Source organism: Nicrophorus vespilloides, unplaced genomic scaffold (genome assembly GCF_001412225.1).
Source record: "Nicrophorus vespilloides isolate i.1.1-1 unplaced genomic scaffold, Nicve_v1.0, whole genome shotgun sequence".
In the NCBI taxonomy this organism is placed as follows: domain Eukaryota; kingdom Metazoa; phylum Arthropoda; class Insecta; order Coleoptera; family Silphidae; genus Nicrophorus; species Nicrophorus vespilloides.
Genome location: NW_017095935.1, coordinates 221,627 through 246,325, shown reverse-complemented (window position 1 = coordinate 246,325; position 24,699 = coordinate 221,627). Strand labels below are relative to the sequence as shown.

General features: G+C 32.0%; 3 protein-coding genes across 3 annotated transcripts in view; 1 reads left to right on the top strand and 2 right to left on the bottom strand.

Moving 5' to 3' along the window:
• The window catches only part of LOC108568868 (diuretic hormone class 2), a 61,647-nt gene extending 54,717 nt beyond the window's left edge, over positions 1-6,930 (top strand). Inside the window, exons 3-4 of the mRNA XM_017930214.1 lie at positions 4,368-4,472; positions 6,350-6,930. Of these exons, the coding sequence (XP_017785703.1) occupies positions 4,368-4,472; positions 6,350-6,485 (241 nt within the window). The 3' untranslated portion in view covers positions 6,486-6,930. The remainder of the gene's footprint in view (positions 1-4,367; positions 4,473-6,349) is intronic.
• Positions 6,923-10,205, bottom strand: LOC108568827 (cilia- and flagella-associated protein 70-like). The gene has a single exon (XM_017930126.1). It carries the CDS (start codon positions 10,203-10,205, stop codon positions 6,942-6,944), a length of 3,264 nt encoding a protein of 1,087 aa, XP_017785615.1. The 3' UTR covers positions 6,923-6,941.
• Positions 10,206-18,160: 7,955 nt separating this feature from the next.
• Positions 18,161-23,278, bottom strand: LOC108568850 (cAMP-dependent protein kinase catalytic subunit). The gene is made up of 2 exons (XM_017930191.1): positions 21,735-23,278; positions 18,161-18,253 (listed from the first exon to the last, which is right to left on the bottom strand). Exon 1 carries the CDS (start codon positions 22,816-22,818, stop codon positions 21,757-21,759), a length of 1,062 nt encoding a protein of 353 aa, XP_017785680.1. The 5' UTR covers positions 22,819-23,278; the 3' UTR covers positions 18,161-18,253; positions 21,735-21,756.
• Positions 23,279-24,699: the final 1,421 nt, after the last annotated feature.

Genomic DNA, 24,699 nt, shown 5'->3' with positions numbered 1-24,699 from the left:
CAAATATAATTGATTAGTACGTTTATTTCGCTTACAAATCTGTAAATTATCAATGAATTTTGTTGATAAATTGAAGTATAATTAAAAAAAAATCAACGACCAATTGATTTAAATTGCTTGTAAACTACGTGAAAATTGGAAAACGAAATTGCTTTGAAGCAGATTGCACGTTAAAAATAAATTGTAAATTAAAATGCTGATAATCAAATGGAATTAAGAGGAAAGTGTGAAGCGTATTTACTTTTATTTCTTTCCTTTTGATTAAGCTGTTTTTCTCTGCACTTCGTCCAAGTTTCCATCCATAGAATTATAAAATTAATTTTTCTTCTAGCGACTGAAGGCAAAAAAAAAATGAGGAAACGGAAATAACTAACCAATCAAATAATTCCGGTCGATAAGCAATTAATTTAAGAGGTTTCGACGAAGGATTTGCTGCTATAACTTTAAAGCGCGTTTATTTCCTGCTCGACAGTAATAAAGTGCGCGAAGCTGACGGTAATCATGTGTTTTATAACAACTTTAATATGGATAATGTACTCTTATCCCTGGGAAATTGTACAAACATGTGTTTAATGGGAATATTTATTGGCAAACCACCAAAAGCAATAAAAAAAATGTTTTATAGAGTAGATTATATACATTACGCAATACTTGTTAAGATGAATTACTTGCGCAAGTACAAGTACTTTATACACATGTACTTATAATTTGACTTTATAACCAAATTATTATGTAATCAAATTTAGTTATGATTTTCTTTTTTAGTATAAATTTGTGAACAACTTTTTGGATACAAATAATTAAAATATACATTTTTGATACATCAAAAAATAATCTTTAAATCCAGTTGCATTACATTTTTTCTTTTTTAGGTGTTATGTTTGTGCAAAGAACTAAATATAAATGGTTGGAAAACCATATAAAGTAATGCAATTTTGTCCTTGGATTATTTTGCACAAACAGCAATAAAATAAAAAAAAATATTAAATAAAGATGAAGACGTCCATTTTCTGCTTTCCATATATAGGATTCATTAGTATTTATTGAACCAATTAAAGTGATTTATTATATAAGAATTTAAAAAGAAAAACATTAAAATTTTATGTATAAGAAATATTTTTTTTTACAAAATTTGTCTTTATTTCTTTATACAGATAATCATGTTAAAGCAATGATTGATATTTCTTCAATTAAATTATAATACTATAAAGAAATTACTGGATTCTCATCTGAATACATAATTTCAATATTATTCTATATAAAAGAGTCTTAATTCCTAAAACAGTTGACGTTTTGAATTTATTTATAGGGTCGGCAATTTTTTTTTTAGTGTGAAACAAAACTCTTATTTTGTATACAAAAAATTTACTTTAATCAATCATATATTTTCTATTTTGACCTTTCAATCAGCAATAAACTGAAGCAAGTGTGATTTCAGGTCATCATATTTAGAGAAAGTTATACTATTCAGTTGTTGACAGGAAACATCTCAATTGATCGTTTGATTCCTTGGATGTAGCTCAAAATACACAACACCTTTGTAATTCCAAAATTCCAAATTAATAGCATCATATTTTTTGATGCAATTCAACTGACGATTAAGCTAAAATTGACCCAAAACTAACAGCTGCAAACATAATTACGCTCAATTGGCTTCTAAAGGAAGCTAAAAATGACATCTTTCAAATGACGAAAAGAAAACATCATTTTACCAATGAAAATATATTACATAATATATCATCAAAATATGTCTTCTTGAAATTGACATTTAAATACAAATATTACGAACAAAACGCGTTAACTATAAGTTACAAAGTTATTTAATATCATTATCAAAATGTATTACATATTTATATAAATATTATCAGACTGTAGTATTTTTTATATTATATTTCCACAATTTTTAGAGAAAAAAAATAACATTTTATTAAAAACAAACCTCAATTATAGTTCAACATTTTTTTAATTTGTTGCATTTTTTATATAAATTATAATTAAGACAATTAAAAGAAAAGAAATAAATTATATCGATTGGATATAGCTAGTAAAATAGAGATGAATTGCTAGAGCAACAAGTTTTAATACCAGGCTTAATGTGTACAAATATTGAAGAACATAATGGTTAATTGATTGGACAACCTCCAAACAAGTGCATACGGTTAAAGGTCAATTAAAGCTAAATCAAATGTGTCGTGAATCGTTTTTGGAATTGATGTTTGAGTCGCAAATCAATAAATATAATGTAATTATCGCTATGCACATACTAATGATGATTAATAGGCTTTCATAACGCACGATCTCTCACGGACGACCGCACGAATTGCATTACGTTTCAATTCTCCTAAGGCTAATCGCATCAAACCATATCCCAGCCAGCCGACGGTTAACAGACACCCGAAGTGATCCAATTAATCGGCTCGTTATACGCGACTTGTCGAAATTGTTTATTGCGATGAATGAAAATGTACATCACCATTGAAGTGATTGCTGTATCTTCCTCCTATAATCATCATAGTCGTCGTCATCCCGCAGCGATAATTGCATATTTTCCAATTGGCATTGATCGTGGAGAAGAGATGGATGGAGAGAGCAATTTGCTTAATTAATGGCAATTCGAGTTGATACGCGTGTCCAATGATGGGTCTACGTGGAGAGCAGCCCTCCGTCAAAACAGCAGTCCGCAATCGGAATTACGTAGACCATTGTTATACGATGACTGGAAAACCGTTTTGTAATATGATGCACGCGCCGTCGAATAGTTTCCATAACTTTTCCACCGGCGTATCAACGCTAAACAAACACGAGATGCCGACATAATGGAGACTTCCAACAACTGCATCTTCCTCCCAGCAATTCCTCACAAAGCATATTCATTTTTATCTTTGCAAACATCTTTTTACAAACTTTCTATAAGGATGCCTTCAGTATGAATGGCAGAAATCATAATGTAATGTTATGTAACGCATGCGATGCTTCTTTTTTTGTTGCATCGTTTCTGCTGGAATATTTTCCGCTCGATGAGTAATTAATCCACGTTCGCTGCGGTCGCTTCGAACTTTACACGAACTTCAATTACGATCTGAGATTTATGAAGTCTCGGATTGCGATGACTTTGATCCTGGTGTAATTTGTTATCGTGAAACAATCGGATTTTTCAAAATCTATTAGTTTTTGTTCTCTCTCTCATCGAAGGTTCAATATTCAATATACAAACTGTTTTTTTTTTCAATTAATTATCAGAATGAAAATAAATCTGAGTTTACGTTTTTCAATGTTTTTATAAAAATAAATAACATAAAGATGACATAAAAATATAGAAAAAATTTCAATAATATTTTGATTTTATAAAACGTTAGATAACAATTATCATTTTATGAAATTTAGATATTAAAAGACTACTAAAAACATCTTTCTTTGAATCCATGAATTTCTACATTTGGATTGTGTCACTATACAAATAAAAAAAATATTACATCACAATATAAACAATAAAATCAACTCAAGAATGGTTCAAAAGCGGAATAAAACACTTAACAAAAGCAATCATATTTATCGTTGAAAAGTGACGTGTCTACAAAAGATACTGAAAATTAAAGCAAAATAAAAATTAGAATTAAAAATAAAATCAAAAAATATTTTATGATTACTGAGAAAATTAAATATAATTATCACTATAATTAAACTTTAATTACGATCATTACTATAATCCTAATGCAATTTGTTATCACGAAATAATCTACATTTTTCCCAGAGTTAATCTACTAGAATTTCCAAGTTTTTTTTTAAATGTCAAAAATCAAAACATTTCTGAACTTTAAACCATTAGATAATATAACAATTGTCATTTTAAGATTAAATTATATGAACAGACTACTATATTTGTTTCTAATAAGCAGATACAGCAATACGTCACATAGTCCGCCTTCAATCAGTTCGACAATCCAATATATTTCAACTTGAAAATTTCAAATCAAATACTTTTGTGAGGTTTATATTATATTTTTGTGGTTTCAAAGTCTTCGATTTCAAACAGTTGGCGCAAACGATTACCCGGACTATGCGAGTTATTTCTGTTCTGTTGAAGCTTTCGATATGGCACAAGAAACAACATAACAAATAAGAAAATATTTTTTGATAAAGTTGAAGAGACTATCACAAAGCTAACAAACAGCTCTATCTCTTGTAACTCAACATTAGTACATTTGAAAACTTAAAATATTCATATAAAAATTATATTTGCTGATATTAAAATTTTTAATAATTTTCAAAAGTGTAAAAATTGTTCTTATTTTCTCATGTAAAATTTATTTATATAAAAGATTTTCTTAAGAACATTATCAACTTTATGTGTTCTTTTGTATTTCCAGTATGGGGTACTACGGATCGAACCAGGATGGACAGAATCCTGAATACCTGCTGCAGACCCTCGCCAGGATAAGGCAGGCCATTATTGCCGAGGAAGATCTCGAGAAGTAAGTCAAATAAAAGTTACCGGATTGATCGATTCAAAAAAAAGTTTACTGCACATCCGCACATACTCCACGAAAATATATGTCTCTTATTTTCTATTAAAGCACAATTCTATCTAGATTCACGCACGAACGCACCAGAAAAAAGGGCTTTCCGTTTTCTAAATAATATATCTACATTCTGAAATATACATGTTGTGTACATCATATCGTCCGTAAGTGTTTGTTGTCCTGTGAGAGCGTTCGATTTAGCAAAACAAATGCATTGTACTAATCCGATCCGCTGCATCTTCCACAGCATGTACAAGAGGTCTTTAGACTTCGGGGTCTCTCGAGGACACTCAGGCAAGAAAGTTTCCGAGATGATTCGGCTCTTAAATCTGCTCAACAAGCCGGACCAATGAGGTCTGATGCAAACCGGAAAACCCCTGCTCTAGATCTATCTCTATTCACGGCCAAAAAGCAGTTGTACTTCGGACATGTATAATAAATACATTTCGTTTTCTTTCTTTTCTCTTCTATGAACGCATGATATAATGTAATTAAACCATTCAAAAGAAAACCTGCTATTTTTATTTTGTTTCGTTTTTTCCTTTTTGTGTTCTTAAAACTCAACTTGATCTTTACAAACAGTTCAGTAAATTTACAATATTTTATGTTTATTTTTATTAAGAATTTCTTAATAATTGTCTTTATCCATCTTCTAAATATGAAATCAAAGTTAAAGAAACAATAATCAAATAACTTATTAAAAATGTACATAAGATATAATTAATTATTGAACAATTACTGATGATGAAATTAAAGTTATTTGAATAATTTAGTAAAATAACAAAATCCGATTTAATACTAAAAAATCTTAAACTTATAATAAATTTCTGTACAAATTCTAGTAATTTCGTAATTATTTCTCTTCCGTTGTTTTTATAAATGTAATTTTCAAAATGGAAATAATTCCATAACGAGTTTCAACTTCAACCGAGCAAATGCACCAAATAGAACCGCGAGATAATTCAATTTGGCCACCGGAATTGGAGAATAAATAAAATTATTTGCATAACCAATTTGCTTTTATAATTGAAAGGAATCGATGCGGCACAATTTTCTGTTTGCGACACTATTAACCAATCATTATGCATGGACATTTAGCTAATGGAATAACTGAAATTTGCTGATACTTTGTAATAATATATAATTAAATTTTAATAAAATTGATTTTTTTATTCACAAATCACTAAACTTTTATCAATGATTTTACAGTTATTGCAAAGAATTTTAGATAATTACCATAATAAATCTATATACTCATTATTAACAAATACTATAAAGCTAGCAATTTACTATCACTCCTTAGAACTACGTAGTACTTGCCAAGTACTTATATAAATTGAGTAAACATGTATAAGTACAAGTTTGATTGATGACAAAACTATATGAATATATTTTTCGAATGATAATTACTTACGCTTTTCATAATATGTATAGGTACTTATAAAAGTTACTTGAAACACATCTGGTTTTATGAATTCTCCGGAAAATAAGTTATTTACGCTTACTTTGGGATAAAAACATCAACTCAAAATGTATACCATATTGAACTGCTTTTAACTAAACTTTTACAATCAACATACAATGAATGAAATCAGTAAATGATTTACAAAGTATCACATATCTGTGACAAGTGACTCCTGTCAAAAATACCAACTAATTAATCTATTGTTTTAATTATTAGGTTGGCAGACATTAATTATTAATATGAAAGTCACATTATAGATGCGCTGAATGTTACAAAATTAACTATATTTTAGTATTATAAATAACGAGTATTTGCAACATTCAATCTTGTTTTTGTACTATCTAATTATGTGTGTAATTTTCAGCTCCAAACGTGGATTGGATTTGGGTCTGGGCCGCGGTTTTTCCGGATCCCAGGCTGCCAAACATCTGATGGGTCTTGCCGCAGCCAACTTCGCCGGAGGCCCAGGCAGAAGGCGCCGAAGTGACGAAGACGCTTAAGCAGCAACAAGAACGTACATAAACACAACATAGACACAAACACACACACACACAACAAACTAGGAAATAAACATCGCAGCACAATTATATTTATTCCTCCTTAAAAATTATAATAATACTTCACATTCCCAAAACTATCCTGAGCATCGTATAGTTCCTAAACCAGAAGTATCCGAAGTAGTTTAAAGAGTAGTGTAGTAGGCATGTATCGGAAACCCGCTTTCACCTAAGTTCCTTTAGTTCTCTCGATCCCCAAAACCCTAAGTTACGAGAATTAAGACTTATGTTATTTGTTTTTTCGCTTCGGTACTAAATACTCAACGGCTGCTAAGACACGTAGTGAACTCCAAGTTAGAGATAGAATTTACTGAATATAATGTATTTATTGTACAGCAGCAGGTTTAGTTTAAATAAAAATTGAGAATTAGAAGTAATCGGCATGCAATCGATCGTCTTTCATTGCTCCTCGAACTTGACGTTCAACTCGTCCAGAGCCTCCTTGATGGTCCCCAACAACTCCTCGTTCTGCAGGTTATTCATGATGACCTGATGGTAGCACATGTTCGCATCGTGCTGTTTCCCCATTTTTACGTTGGTCAGCGTGAGGTAAGCCCAAGTTTCGGGCATCCTGTTGTCAAGCGCGTTTGCTTGACCCAAACTCTCTTCAGCCCGTAAGAAATCGTGCTGATAATAGAACAAAACACCGACGCATAACCAAGCGTAAGCCGATCCATTAACCTTGCAGGCCTGAAGTATGTTGATGCGAGCCTTCTGCTCATCACCCAAAGCGCTGTAGCACAAACCGCTCTTTATGTAAACAAAGTAAAGGAAGTTCTCATCCGGCTGCGAGAAGAAATCGAAGATCTTATTGTACTCCTCCAAAGCGCACTGCATCATCCCCATAGCCACATTCACATGCCCTCTGAAAGTGCAGGTAATGTAATCGCAACCCCCTGTAGCGACAGCGTTATCAATATGAGTTATAGCGTGATCGTAATCCTCTTTATAATAGCTGATCACTGCAAGCAAATACTCGTTAATATGCGAGTACGTTTTGGCAATCTCCAAACATAGCATGATTTCAGCTTCGTCGAAGAGCCTCATCGAAATGAAGAAGCAGCAAGTCCTATAGGCAACAGTATTAGGTATATGCCTATTGGTCCAAACGTAATCCTTCGTCGGTTCCAATTCTTGACGGTCCAAAGCCCTAGAAGCCATCTCAAGAGCTACTTCCATTCCCTCCACGTTGTTCCTTTTATAATACACGCAGTAGAGTGCTCCCCAACCCTCAACCCAAGCAGGATAGTTTAAGGTCAGGTTTAAAAGACATGTTTCAGCCTCGTGGTTCTTGTTCTTCCTGGTCAGGAGTAACGCGTACAAAATCAGACCATTCCCATGAGTAACGTTAATCCTCAAAGCTTCCAAAGCGCATTCCATGGCCTTCTCAACTTCCCTGATGTGCATATGATATACTCCATAATCGAACCAGAAGTCCGGATTAGTCTCTTCCTTGCAGATCCGCTCCAGCAAGTAACGATTCGCTAAACCAACTGCATTCAAGTCTATTGCTTCATGAGCGTACACCAACAGTTCTTCCGATCTACTAGGAACGTTATCATCAACGCCAGCGCCAACACGATATAGCTCCGTGACCACCTTATTAATCTTCTCCACCAAATCCACGTAAACGTTTGATATAAAAGTGTGGAATTCGTTGGTGGAACAATTCGAATCGTATTCATACGAGGAACCAACGTAGCAAGTTGCAGCGCGTATCAGAGAGGCCATGTACGTTTGATAAGCACCTTTCCTTTGCAAATAGTTGATAAAAACCTTCTCGTTGTCTCCTAATATACTCTCAGTGCGATAATTCTGAAATTGTATCTTCAAATCTTTGGCGCATTCCTTCAGCGTATTTCTGAACAACTCATCAGTAACCTTTGGCGATCTGATATCCTTCGTCAATATCAGGTTCGGACGCGCACTCTCGATTATATCGTGCAATTGATCGGTCAAATCTTCCAATTCCTTAGGCGGAATCAAAGCTTTGTTAAAAGATAATTCAACTATGAGGAAGGTCGGGTTCCCTTCATCACTGTAAACCAATTGACTAGGCTCTGGAGGTGGTGGCGGCGGTACCAATTTCACCTTAAGATCGCCCGTATTACCCTTACCTTTCTTACCCTTGCTAGATTTACTAGACTTATCTTTACCCTTACTGCTTTTACTACCTTTCTTGCTCTCCTTTTTACCTTCCTTCCCTTTTTTTCCTTTTTTATCCGCTTTGGGAACAACTGGAGGCGGCGGCGGCGGTTTTGGCCTGAAGAACGAATCGTTCAATCCGGTTTTCTTCTCGATCTCATCTCCTTGATAAGTCCTCACCGGACACGCAATTCTGACCGATTTCTCACCCGGATACAGCAACCTGCATAAATCCACATAGGCCATCAAGTGTAGATAATCTTCGGATTTCTGTGGTGCAGGCTCCGCAGCACTTTTAGAACTTTTCCCTTTACTACTACCCTTTTCTTTGGCACTCTTCTTGCTCTTCACCGAAGCTACTGAAACTCCCGGCTGAGCTTCAGCCTTCTGCATGTAGATTTCAATCCCAATGCAATGATACTTAGAGATTCTCCGTTTAAAAGCGTCTAAATCGTCTTGTGTAGCAAAAGTTCGTTTCATCTGATTATATTCCAATCTAGGAAAGTCGGTAGCTATAGCTTCATCGAGTGGCCTATCCAAACTGTTCTTCACCTTTTCCATGTTCAGATTCAAACAGTAATTAGTCTCTATATCGGAGTCGAACCACAGCTTGTTCTGAATTTGTTTTCGAGCCTCCTGCATGTACTTGAAATTTTTAAAGTTGATTAACTGCTTGCTACTTGCCGGTATATCAACGCACAATTGATACTTCATTTCCTGCGCCATCACCGATGGCAAATTGTAGATAGATTCAATCGTCAAACTGCAAATTTCTCCGCTTGGAATCGGCGCGTCTATCGTAATTTCCACTTCGATTTTAGGTAGATTCATCACGGATCTCAAACGATCATCGAGCATCAACTTTTTATCGCCTTTAAGCAAAACGCTCTCCTCTATCAATTCCTCGCCTAAAAACAGTGGAAGCAAATCGATTATTCCGATTCCTGCCACCTGCGGTCCCTTGGGTTTATCGCTCTTGGGCAGCTCCAATTTAACCTTGACCTCCGACTTCTCCTTAGATTTTCTAGTCTTCGAAGATCTGCTTCCTCTGCTAGAAGTTTTCTCCCTCGACATTTTGTCCCGGCTCTTCTTGGACGATGACGATTTCGGTGTAGTTTTAGAGATAGCCTTTTTACTAGCCGTTTGTTTTAGTCCTTCCAACGCCTCCTGTAGGTCCAGAACACTCTCTTCGGACATCCAATACGCCTTCCCCGACGGTGGAATATCTTCGTTTGCTGTCACCTCAGATTCGATTTCCGTGACAGTGAGCACCAACGGATTGGTGATGTACCGATCGAAGCTGGAGCGATCATCGAAGTCCACACACAGGCTGACGTTGGTATTGATCTCAATGATTTCATCCAGATGAAGCTTCTCCGTTTCCAAAAGACATTCCGAAAGGAACTCCACCTTCAGGACGACATCGGAACTGGAGAAGACAGGACGAAGACCGGTCACGTTCCCCAAATAGACGTCGATGTAATGGACATTCTTCTCGACTTCTCCCTCCATTGACATATTTCATTGCATTAGTGACATTCAACAACTTGATATTATATTATATTTTTTTAGGAAAAACAAAATAACTGAATTATATTTGTAAATACAAGTGTAAAATAAACATCCGTTGAGTGTAAGAGATGTTTCATTGATTCGAGAACACTTGAACATGATGAGATTACAAATGTCAAGATATATCTTATCCTACTAATAGCCTAGTCTAATCCACCCGTAGAAAATATACGCTGCTAAACATCAGAGAAAATATTCGACTTATACGACGAAAATCAATTTTATTTTTCATAACTTAAACATTTATAAAATACAATATTGTGAACAAATTATACAAGCAATTATACATTTGTTAATAATTATTACAGTGACGCAATAAATTAGTTACAATTTTACTAAAAAAATCAACAAATATTTTAATTAAATTTGATGTTTTTTTTCTATATTGAAACATCTTAATCATTTGTAAATGAAAATATGTTTAAACCCGATATATTTAGAAAAATACTTTTTATTACTATAATACTCATTACATATCAACAATTTTAGTAATTATATAAATAATGCATGAATATTTAAAATTATAAAAAGTAAGTTAAAAATAAACAACAATTGTTGCTTTATTTGTGGTATTTCAACACAACACAAATTCTTCTAACAGTATAATAAACGAACTTTGCAATCATTCTTTTTTAAGTAATTTGGAAGCCTTAAGATATAACAAGGGGGAAACGTCCTGAAAAATTAAGAAATTATATATTTTTCAAATTGGAATCCTCGAAATAAAACAAAACGACCTTCAGATGCCAACTGAATCCATGCAAATGTCATTTAATAAAGCAAATCATTCACAAAGGACATAATCGAATATTATATGATCACAGAATTCGGTCACTGACCTTTTGTAAATTATAGCTACAAATAAAGTTTATTTTCGCTCTTAATTAATTGAAACTCTTATTTCAATGAGAATTTAACTTTTATTGAAACATTGATTCATAAACAAATTAAAAAAAACGTTTTAACTATTTTTTTGTTTTGTTTCAAATTAGAAATAAACTTTGTTCTCTCTCGTAAAGTAAAATATAAAAAAAAACTAGTTATAAGATTTTATATTTTATTGAAACATTTATTTATAAAGAAATAATAACCATTTTTTATATGGTTTTATAAAACTTTTGTATGAATACTTCATTTATCTTTAATTTAATTATTGTGTGAATTATGTTTCAAAATTATCCAAATTTATTACTAAAAATTGATTATATAGTTCATTCTCGTAAAGCAGAATTAATTGGATATGAAAAATAATGTTGTATCAATGACAATTTGTCTCTAATTGTAACAACAATTCATGAACAAATAAAAACTTTTTTTTTAATTAAAAAGATATAAAACTTTTGCATGATTGCTTTATTTATATTTATCTTAATCTTAGTACTTTGTTTTAGAATACTTGTTTAATTAAAGACTTTGCATTGGTTAAGGATATGTTTAATTTATTTAAGGAAAAATCAACAACTAACATTTTGCTACTATTTTACCATTTATTAAAAAAAATATGGTAATTATATTTTATGAAAACATCTTAGACAAGTTTTAATTTAATTTAATTTGACGCCGTAATAAGCGCGCCGACAAAAACGCACAGTTACAAAAGAGCGCAATAATAAAAGCGCGCATTAAACAACCACGTCAAATGCACGAGAATTGATATGTATTTTAAAATACATCCAAAACCAAACCTAAGGCACTACAGCAATGGTTACCAACCTTTTTTGTACCATACCCACCAAAGCTTTTCTAAAATTCTTATGTTCCCTATGTAACATATACTTAATATGCTATACATGTGTCCATTTTCTAATTGCCTACCTTAACAAACAAACGGCCCCTTGTGGGGTGTGGGCCCCACGTTGGGAAACACTGCACTAGAGTGAATATCGTGCGTAAATTTCACGTTGTTGTTTACTGAGCGTTTTTGTTACAGCGCGCATTTGTCCTGTGCCCTTTTGTTACAGCGTGTTTTTGTCGGGTCACCAATTAAATTATATTTAATACTTAGATTTATTAAAAAAGCTACTATAGGAAAACAATCTGTTGACAGGATCTATCCAATAATTAAATTATTTCTTCTATTTCTTCTAATTAATTGGATGACCTTTTTGCTGTAGATTGTATATAATCATAGTTGCAATTAATAATAAGTACTTTCTAAATTAAAATTCAATGTTACTTAACCGTGTTTCCTTGTAGATACTGACAATTTCTATATTCAAGGTGAATATGCATTGAAGACTCTCCGGTAATCAAGCGAATTATGTAAAGACATTTTCGCTTTCAATGTAATTGAGCAATTAAAACGCAAGCAGAATAATGTAACACAATATTGGCTAACATTCCTGCATTCCTTCAATACTCAAATATATGTACTACAACAATACCTCACATAGTCCGGGTAATCAGCCAATATCCAGGACTATTTGAAACCGGACTAATTGAGGACTGTATAAACGAATTTAAAAGAAATATTTTGTGTACAAATTTTTTAAACTTTATTTCGCTCAATTTTATAATTTAGTCTATTTTGAAATGTTCAAACCGGATTATAGTGAATCCGGACTAATCGAAGATGCATTATTATTATTAATAACTTTATTATTGAACATATTTATAATTTATTAAAAAAAAATGTGTACTTGTTCATAAATCTTTTACTAATTACTAACTTATTAATCTTAATGATCATTAAAGCTATGATTATATCAATATACATACCTGTTATTTCAATATAAATTATTTGTCCAGTACTTAGACAATACTCATTGCATAAAAAAAGTATATATAAAACTGTTGCGTGCGACAATGACATTTCTATTTAAGGCTACGAGTCTAAACATAGTTGATTTAGTAAATTTGACGCAATAAACGGCATGTCTATATGGTACACTTTCTGCGTTTTTTCAACAACAATCCTTATACGAATGCCACACTACGCAACACAATCGAATAGCATAATAGTTCTAGGAAGCATTCAACTTTGTTTTTGTTTTTGTATGTATACTATACACGTACATTATCCATGCAAATTATACAGTTTAAGTGACATGTTTCCCAGAGTTTTCGAAAGACCAACCGTCTTGATTACACGTATTAAGTAAATTAGCAATTATTCCACGATATTTATAAACAACATAATTTGTTGGATACTTCGTATAATCAACACATTTTCACATCCCAAATCGCAGAATAAAAAAACTTTATAAATTAAAAATTTAATGTTAATCAAATCTGAACATAAATTATTATCAAATTGTTGATAAAATAAAAGTTAATTCTTTATACAGTCAAAGCTCTTTGTGTGTATGCTTTGTTACTCGTTTAGTCCGGTTTCAAACAGTCTAGAATATTGGAGGAACGGATTACCCGAACTATGCGAAATATTATTGTAGAATGTTCCTCGTTTAGTACGGTTTCAAACAGTCTATGATTTTGGATATGCCAAATATTGCTGTATAATGTTCTTCGTTTAGTCCGGTCTCAAAGTAGAAAATTGGCGGAACGGATTACCCGGGCTATGCGAAGAACCATTACTTCGTATAGTTAACAAACAGTTCGAATTGCGAACACACCAACAAACATGTTCGTGAAAGATTTTTTTTGTAAAATAATCAATGTGAATAAATGCAGAATTATGTATATGGTCAAATCTCTTTTTGTATGTACTTTGTTCCTCGATTAGTCCGGTTTAAAACAGTCCAGGATACTGGCGAAATTGATAACCCGGGCTAAGCGAAGTATTGATGTGCAATTGGTTAACGAACAATTCGAGTAATTCGGAAAATCATCTTTGAATTATTAATGAACCGAAAACAACAATTTGTGAATAAAATACATACGTATAACTAAATCACATCCATAAACTAACAATCTATTTATAGTAAAATTATGGTATTTCAATAAGATACTGCCATATCATTGGAACAATTCTAAAAATAAATATTTTTCAAGTACATGAGCAAATATGAAATCAAATGCAATTCATCGATTTTAATTATAATAATTGATAGTAGTTATTTTATGTAAGTACTTTTCCAATAACAAATTCGATATAATTTGTGATGTTACAAAGTAAAATGTAAATTTAAAAAGTTTTTTAATGAAAGTTTTTTTTATTTGTCCTTTAATAATTTTTTTAAAGACTTAACATAGTTAAATATATAATGAATTAAAATAACTGTCTGATAATCACAAGACTCAATTTGACATCTGTTAACTTCAATTATAAGTTGCAAAATGAATATTGAATGTGCTTAATAAAAGCATTATGTAAACAAAATTTGAAAGAACACAATTTTATACATTCAATTAAAAAAAAATAGAATATTTTTAAAGACAATTCACAAATTTAATTAATTTAGAATTATTCATAAAACCAAATTTGAAAGATAGAAAGAAATACTTATGAAAAATACCTTTTATAAACTAGATTACTTCACATTAATGTCACCAGAAAACTTAATTCGATAGATAAATGTTTGAAATATGTCAAGTTCAAATAAAGTAAATATTGACTTTGAAATTTGTCATAATTATATAATATCACATTGAATTTAAAATTGACATATGTCAACTTCAACATTTTTAATATTTTTTCTTGTCAATTTATAATTGATGTCCATTTAACAAATAATAAATGCATAGAATGGTCATAAATGAGACAGTATGATTGACATATGTCGTTTGGCAAATTTATAACAAACTGATGTAGATCTATAAATGAAATTTTTCAATTTGTATAACTTTTTAGAGCTTGAATACAAATTTATGGTAGCTGACGGACACAGACAAGTGGATATATATGATGCGACAATTGCTTAAGTGAAGACGTTTTAAATAAACGGACACGACGACTATTTTCGTCGCACCACGAAAGCAAGGAATAATCGCACAATGGAAACTGAGCCGTATAATTGACCAATTTATTTATCATCTCGAGCATATTCAAAATCAATTAGCGCTCCGAACATAATTAACGTAATCATCAATAAAAAGTACGCGAAAAGTTAAAAATACAACGGACGAATTCATTGAGCATTAAAACGACGAGGTCGTGAAAATTATACTAGTTGCATGCATAACATAAGCGTTGAGCGAACAAGAAGGAAACTGAAATACGTGCACTTACCTTGAACCCGAACTGGAAACTTCCGACGAAATAAACACACATGTCAGGGCTTACTGGGATAGTCTTCCTTTTATTATTTCAGAATTGTTCAAAAAACAACAGGGTTCTTCAAAGAACAGCGCACTAAACGACAATATGTTATTCCGTACAATAGCATTAGTAGAGGACAAAAAAAATAATAATAAGAGAATAATATGAGAAAAAAAAAACTGTATCCAATGAAACATATATCATATAATTATTTATATAAACGACACAACAAATCGGAAGGAGGAAACGATAATAATAATAAAGAAATACATAAATCGGTGATTATTCCTATGCGCCAAAAACATTTATTGGAACGAAAATTACGTTTGTCTCTATAAATAATTTATATATATAAAAAACAATCGTATTAAGGATAAATAAGGTGTATATTTTGGTGTTTTGTGTGTTGTACATGAATGAAGGGAAAAACAATGGAACCGATCTGACAAAGATACATTTCCTACTTTAGTTTTCTTGCACATGACGTTCGCACAACTCCCATAGTGTCAAGTCACTTATTTAACAAACGAAAGAAGACAGAAGAAGCGAATTACGTTAGAATACTTGGTGTCATTAAACCCGTGTTTGTTTGTTTATTTTTTGTTTTGTTTTTATCCTAGATACTCTCATTATTATTATTATTTACGTTTTTTTTTTGCTTTTTTCCTTATTATTTTTTTTGTTTGGAGTCATACGAAGTTCATGACTAGTTGTGAAACCCTAAGAACTAATAATAAATATACACAGTGGTTTTACCAATTCCTATAAAGGCTAAGATCCCTAAAAACTTATTTAGCTTCAATATTTGTATTGTTACCATTTTTTTTTGTCAAAATTTTTCACATACTTTTTTTTATCATTTTTAATTCTTTATTTATATATATATAATTATATTTATTTTTTTGGACACAAACAGGACTTGGAAAAGCACAAATACCTTTGCTCCGCGGAGCTTTTCATTTTTTTTTATATATATTTATATAACAATAAAGAGCAATCTTAATAGTGATTTAGATGAGATGTGTCTGTCTGTCTGCGAGTGTTCGTGTGTATGAAACATACCCCTAAACATATGTTAGTCATTAATTACTTCATTAACTCTGAAAGCGCGCGCCTCTTCAGTTACACTAAAAAAACAGATTTACAGTCGCTAAATTCCTCTTTCCCACACACATAAAAACGCACATCAAGACGAAGCCATTGATCATAATAAATAATAAAATATTTACAACTACTTCCTTCTTTCCTACAATCGGAATACATCGTAATCATCAAGTTTTTGGGGGTCCGAAAACTGACGAATTGCACCACCCCGAAAGATCACATCGATTTTAAAGAAAGGAGAGAAAACGAAATAAACGAATCTCTGCAGAAGAGGTCAAAACGAAGAACATAAAATAATCACGAAATAAAAACAAAATAAGATATATATATATATTTAACAACTTTCCTCGAATTTGCGTCTCTTGAAAATAGAATTTTGAATTTATCATAATATAGTTAGTTTAAAGCTGTATATTGTATTATCCTTTTCCCTCCTCTCAACGTCATTATTACTATTAATTCAATCATTTTTTATTTGTTAATTTACGATTAAGCACCAAATTGATATCAATGTGTTTTTTCTTTTTCCCTCAAGATAAAAATATATCATATCTTCTCGCTATTTTATTACTATCATCATTACTATTATACTCTTCCAATGAATCCAATTCGATTAGATATCATTGAAAGAAAGCTCTGTTTTTCAAACACACAAGGATAAAATAATTATTAATTAATTAAAAAAAAAATAATTAAAACAAACAAATAACAAATGACTAAATTATATAAAAATTATATATATATATACGGTATATAAATACTTATATATACATACACACAATTTAAAAAAAAATTGTTATTTATTTTGTTGTTTGTTGTGTATAAAGCGTGCGTGTGTGATGTGAAACTTTGGATAAATTGCCTTCATTGATATGGCATTGGTAATAAAAGTGAACCTAAAGGAATTTAAGCTGGGCTTCACATCTTACATTAATTAAAAAATAATATATGTATATATATATATATTTTTGAATATACAATATGATAATATTAAACTTAAACATAGAAGCTGTGTTTTTTTTTCTTGTTTTTGCTCGTTCTAACAAACATTGTACAAAGTATTAGCAGCACTTGATTGGCGCGAAGACACACACACAATTATCCCAAAGCTTCAACGATGTTCATTTTTACGTACATTTGTTTAATACTCAACGTATTGATGCGCGCGTAAACTTTGTACTTATTCAATTCGAGATTTAACTTCACCTTCGGTTTAGAGAAAACCGATCGATGGAAAGATTTATGTTTTACTTCTTTGCTTTTGTATTTTTTTTTCTTCAGTTGATGTTTTCTTGTTGTTGTTGACATCGCAAGCAATTGCGTAAGCGAAATCGGTTACTAGTGAATAAATTATACAAGTGTCGTCTAAGTGGAGAGAGTGAGTGAGTGAGATTAACTATTTGGGTCAGACAAAAAGGAATGATTTTACGTAATCTAAGAAAGAAATAAAATTTAAAAACAAAAAAATTGTAACAATTTTTTTTTTGAATCGTTCTCTGAATTGTTATTTTTCTTAAATTCTTTGAATTTTTGTTTTCGTGTTTATGTCTCTGTGTGTGTGTGTGTATTTTCTTTTGTTTGGTTGTGGTGTAGGCGTGTATCTCTATTGCATTTAATTACGCAAAGGGTATTTCTTATGTTTTTTTTTATAAAGACAAATAAATAAAATAAACGTGGATCCCCCCAACGATCCACCGCTGACTTGTAATAATCCGGTAAGGAAATGGCAAATCTGCAAAGGAAAGAGATTACAGTTGAGTAACATCGATACATATAAACAGCAAATACTTATACGGAGTTGGCTTCAGATATTTATATATTTTTGATCGTTTTTTTTTCCAATCGCTTTCAATTATTTTCCATTGGCAAACTCGTTGAAAACATATTTCAAATATATTCAATTTTGTTTCACTTATTAACAAATTATCTTTTTTTATAATAATTTGATACTTAAACTTTACAAATTACCATAAACGAAATTCTACTTTTCTGAGAATGTAATAAGTGAGAAACATCAAATTTCGATTAAAACCTTTACAAATAATGAATTGAAATACATTAATTAATTCATTAATATTATTAATTATCTTCATTTAATTAGAAAGAATCAATATAGAAACTTTTAACTACAGGTATTCCCCGACTTACGAACTCCCGGACTTACGAACAAAATTCTAAAAACTCCTTGATACTAGGAGATATATAATTATTTTTGGAAGATGTACTAACTGTTTGGTTGCATTTGTTTCTTTTGACGTTTTTTTATTAAATAATTGTGATGTCTACATTGAAAAGTATTTGTAAGTAAATATTTTGATTCTATTTTTCCATGATAAAGTGTGGTAAAATAAGTATATTTTGAAATTTTTAAAATTCCTCCGTCTTACGAACAAATGCGACTTACGAACAACCCTTTGGAACGGAACCAGTTCGTAATTCTGTATATTGTGTTAAATAAACAAACTAATTTTATTTGTTTTTATTGAAGAATGTTCATTTCATTTAGTTTTCTTTATAAATGTAACTTGCATTCATTAGTTTTTACTATTAACGAAGGTACATTCAGTTTATGTTAATTTTAATTAATTGCGTCTACTTTCTACTGTATTAAGTAGAAATTTAAATTATATTCAATTTAATAAGTTTTATCGATTAAATAAAAAAATATAATAATATAAAATAAAACGTTTAGTATTAGAATTAGTAAAAAAAGTCTATTTTATTTTAACTTGAGTCAATTTAATCCAAATGGAATTTTCTTCAATTTCATTCGTTTCACTTTTAATTTTATGAACATATTCATTGTTTCAAGTTAAGTGAATCAAATTATTTTTACTTTAAGAAATAAAAAAACAATTTAATTCTTCATAAACCACAATTATTATTTAAAAATTGATGAGTAACTGCAATCTATCAAATAATCTGATAAAAGCAGTGTCTGCGATCAATCAGTAAACAAAATAATCTAGTTATCATGACATAACAGTGACCATAATGATTATATATCTTAATTATAACAATACCTCTCATAGTGCGGCTTCAATCAGTCCGGATTCACTATAGTCAACAAAACTAAATTGTAATTGAGCAAAATAAATTCTAAAAGTAATAGCTCAAGTGTTTTCTTGTCTTTAAAACAAGACCTCTGGTTTCAAAGAGTCCGGTATATTGGCAGAAATAGATATTATATAAGAAAATTGACGAATTTATAATATTAATTTATCAATATGAATCGTAATAATTTAATAATAATTTAAATAATCATGATGTTGATTTAAATAAATTATGTATCAATAAAAACTCAAAAATAAGTTTTTTTTAGATCGTATAAATTAATTTAATCGTTTCAAAATAATTAATTATAATAGCTTTTTAATCATGTTATGTTAATAATAATAATCATAAATTAATTAGTATAATTTTGTATATTTCCACAATTACACAGATAAAACTTATCAAAACAATCTCCAAACATTGAGGTAAGTTGTTGAAGTTTACGATAGTAAGTTTGTATAAGCGCGTACACTATTAATTAGTAATAATGAAAAAACAACAACAGCAAAAAAAACCGTAACGGTCAATAAAAATAATTGAAATGAAGTGGAATTAATAAGTATTGATGAGGTTTTGAAGAAGAAATAAACGCAAAAAAGTTCAAATCACCCCGATGAACCAGGCCACACGCTATATCACAGAACCAATCCAAGCTGAAAATCGCTTTTAATTAGTCTTCGCCCGAACGAGAAGGCCTCTTTTCTCTTTGCGGACAACTCGCTCCATCCTTGCATAATTAATCGGATGCCTTGCATTTATTATTAGCAAATAGTCGAAAAGAAAACACATTTAACTTTAAATACATCTAATTTCACAACAGCTTGCCCAATATATTATATATGTGTTTATATATATATTCTGAGACGAGTAAAACCGATCGTTTTTGGAACTAGCCTCCGGTCAAACGAGAGCAACAGAGACGGAGAGAGAGCGTGCAACGCCTAAAAAGAAAACGGCGATGCGGGCACGTTATGCAACGGAGAATGAAGAAGTTGCGCAAAACTTTTAGAAATTCACCAATAAGCGATTGACGAAGGAGAAACAAAAATTTATATATATATAGATAGATAGAGTGAAAGAAAGAAAGGGTAGAAGAGAATCGCCGAAGTCGGGGTTTGGATCTCAAACCATGGTGCGGCCTTTAATTGTGCCAATTAATCAATCAATTTTGCGGACCGCTCGTAATTAACAATAATTAACGCCAATTCCAAAATTGCACTGCAAACAAGTTAATAGTAGTAAATATGAACGAAAATGGAATCGCCTTCTGAACTGCTCGGTTTTCTCTCTCTCTCTCTCCTTCTCTTTATTACTACAAACTATTTGGATTCCGTTCGTAATTGAATTGAATCTACGTGCGTCACGCATTTCGAACAAACCACCATTAAAGCCAATCACGTTCGAAATGGTTTTTAATGCTTTATTGTTACTTGCAATTCTCTCTCTCTCTCTCTCTTAAAAGACATTTTTTTATTTTCGTACTTTTGAAACTGTTTGCATTGGAAATTATAGGTAATCCGTACGCGTAATCTTCTGATAAATTATCAAATCCCGTCTACGTCTGAAGCCCTTCGTAATTACATCAGCACTTTATATCTATTGAAAATCAGTACACAGAAGTGTATCACCTCCATATTCATAATTTCATATTGACCTCGTTCGGCGTCCCAGATATCTTTTGCTCGCAATTCCTGTATTATTAGTATAATCAGGGCTCAAATTCAAGACGTCAAGAATATAACATAATTGCAATAAGTTGATACATATGTTGAATTGTTTTCATATTAAATTTGTTCCACTTCTATGTTTATATTATATGAAAAAAATTTATTAAGTGCTGATAAATAAATAATTATCAAAATAAACTGTATATCTGAAATGGCATTTGGTCTTATCTATACCATTATTATAACATTACTTATGATATTTCTATTTTTTAATTTCGCCTTTTGTATTTTCTATATAATAAATAAATGCGTTATGTAATGTTTGTTGATAAAATCGCGTATGCTCACTCCGAGTCAAGTATTTGCTGTGTCAATGATTGGCTTTGTAAATAGGCGCAATATGGTTTTTTGTTGTTGTTTGCAGCAAATTGGAAAGGTATGCAAAGCATCTATCCAATTGGAATAGATTAGTCTTCTGTTTGGACTACTTACACAAAATACATAAAAGAATGATTCAAAACTCGGCAAACTCCTTGGCACATTTCTCCGTTGATGATATGCGAAGGAGCTCCTCCTCGTAGTCGTCGAAGTTGCTGGTATCACCGGGGCCCTTGCAGCGCGGTATGAAGGGCGCCTCGATCTTCTTCTGGAAGATTGCAATCCAATCGGTGGACGCGAACCACTTGTGTCCCTTGATGTCGTTGACGCCGGCCTTCAAGTTGCCGTAGCGTTTGGTGAGGTCGACCTGGAGGAGATTACGCAGGAGATCCTTTAAGTCCGATCCGAAATGGGATGGGAAGCGCACTTTGCCCGATACGATTTTCTCATAGATTTGTATGGGCTGATCAGCAAAGAATGGTGGATAGCCAGCAGCCATTTCATAAACTAACACACCGAGTGCCCACCAGTCTACGGCTTTATTGTAGCCCTTGCTGAGGATAATCTCTGGTGCCAGGTACTCGGGGGTGCCACACAGAGTCCAAGTGCGCCCCTTAACGCGTTTGGCGAAGCCAAAGTCAGTGACTTTTAGGTAGCCCTGAGAGTCTATGAGTAAGTTTTCTGGTTTCAGATCACGGTAGATCAGATCTAGGTAATGTAAGTATTCGAAAGCAAGCACAATTTGAGCTGCATAGAAACGCGAGTGTGGCTCAGAGAACCGACCAACCTTCCTGAGGTGTGAGAACATCTCACCACCGGGGACATACTCAAGCACCATATATAGATTGGAATTGTCTTTAAAGTGGAACTTCAGGCTCACTAAGAATGGAAAACTTATGGCTTGCAGGATGCGTTTCTCGTTCAGGGTGTGCTCCACCTGTTTCAGCTTGACCACCTTCTGCTTGTCCAGGATCTTCATGGCATAGTACTCCTTGGTGGGTTTGTGCTGGACTATCATCACCCTGCCGAATGATCCAGTACCCAGTGTTTTTATTCTGTCAAAGTCTTCCAGACCGGCTGTGTTGGTTGGATTTTTCTTCCACTTTTCCTCAAACTCCTCCTTGGCCTGGTCGAGGAATTCCTTGACGCTCTCTGCCGAGTCGACCTTCTTGTTCGCAGTAGCGGCATTATTGCCCATCTTTATTATTTTTAATCCTTCCAGTGCTCAAGAATAGTCCCTAGTGGCCTCCAAGCACTTGACTCAGAAGGAAGGAAGGAGGCTGCTCTCTCGGACTTCTCGAATTCCTCTTATGTCAACACAAACTGTACACACACATAGCTCTGGACGACGTCTTCTTGCGTAGTTTCTCTTCTCTCCTCTCTGCACCTACTTTTTTTTTATTTCGCTTCTGCAACCGAACGCCACAATCGCAATCGACCCAGGGATCTTCGCAAGGAACACTGTTGACCGACACACACTATACCCTCCACACTTTGTCCACCTTCAGACGCACACACTGTATCCAAGAATCCCACAATCCGCCGTTTAGTATAGTACATGAAATTATAAAATGGCTTCCAGGTGCCCAGATTTTAACTTCATTTAGTTGGATTGAAAGCACCGCAAGCAACTCCACCGAGAATCGGATAGACCCAGTCTACATTTAACACAACCACCGCCAGATGCCAACACTAGTACACTGCACACTAAATAATTAGTCAGCACAGACTTCAAATATAGGCAACTTTCCTTAAACCACAATCCACTATCCAATAAGAACAATTTATCATCATCTATTTAACAAAGTACTACATCGAAAAATAACAACATCAATGTAATTGCATATAATATCTAAGTACAGATTTGAGATAAAAAAAAATCGTTAATTTCTAAACTATAACTTCTTGCTATAATATAGAATATTTTACAGTTTAAACAGTACCAGTTATCTTCAGACATTTTAAACAAAACATTTGTAGATAAATAGAATGTACAAAGTTAAGCAAGAAGACAACTAAGATAATGTAATCTAATAATTAAAATTCCGAGATTAGAAAACCCAAGAAAATTTTCAAAATTTTGAAACATTTTCTTTGAAACAAAGAAATAAAAACATAATTATATAATTGTATAATCTTAGAATAGATTTATTTATAAAATATAATACCCAATAGTAAATAATTAGACAAATTGTCATATACAATTCCAATTAGATTATCATTTAGTTTAAACATGATTACTTGTTTTGTTCATAGGAATTCTTATAAGAAAAACTGTGGATGATGTGAAATATTGTATACACATTGTATAATGATTGTATAGAGTGAAACATATGGTAAGGTTTTCATTGAATTGATCCATTGGAAATATATCATTAGATTGTAAATATTAATGAGAATTGCATAACTTTTCCTCTACTATAATTACACCCTATTGTTTAGCTTGTGTTAGAGGGAGTACTTAGAATATCTAAGGTCATTACAACATCTTCGTAGACCACCAAACGTACTGCCTTGACCCAATAAATACATAGATCAATATCGCGTCGCGGATTAAATTCAAATTATCAAGCCACCTTTTTTCACCCTATCCTTACACATGCAAATCGGATAAATCTCGCTAATTACAGTTCTTCGACAAATCCTAACTGAAATTGGGTGGTAAATCTTGATTTATACAACTCGTGCTCGTGTTGGAGCAATGAATTGAGAAGCAATCGCATATAACTTGAATAAATAGCGCAGCATTAGCACATTAGAACGAATTCTTTAGGTTCAACGTATTTTTGTTGTTCTTCGTATAATGAAGTTGCTAAAACTTAACTGGATGTTACGTATTTGCTGCTTTTTATATATATATATATAAATTTTATTTTTGACTATTTTTCTAACTCCAATTAGATTTTACGCAATGCGTTGTCAAAATAGATTTTTAAGGAAGTCCATGTCATGAATACTTCGGTTCTATTTTAGATGATGTATATGTTTAGGAACGATGTATTGGGAATACTAATAATACTATTCTATTTATGCCCCTAATGGATTTCAATTGAGGCGTTCGAATTTGACATAGTTACTT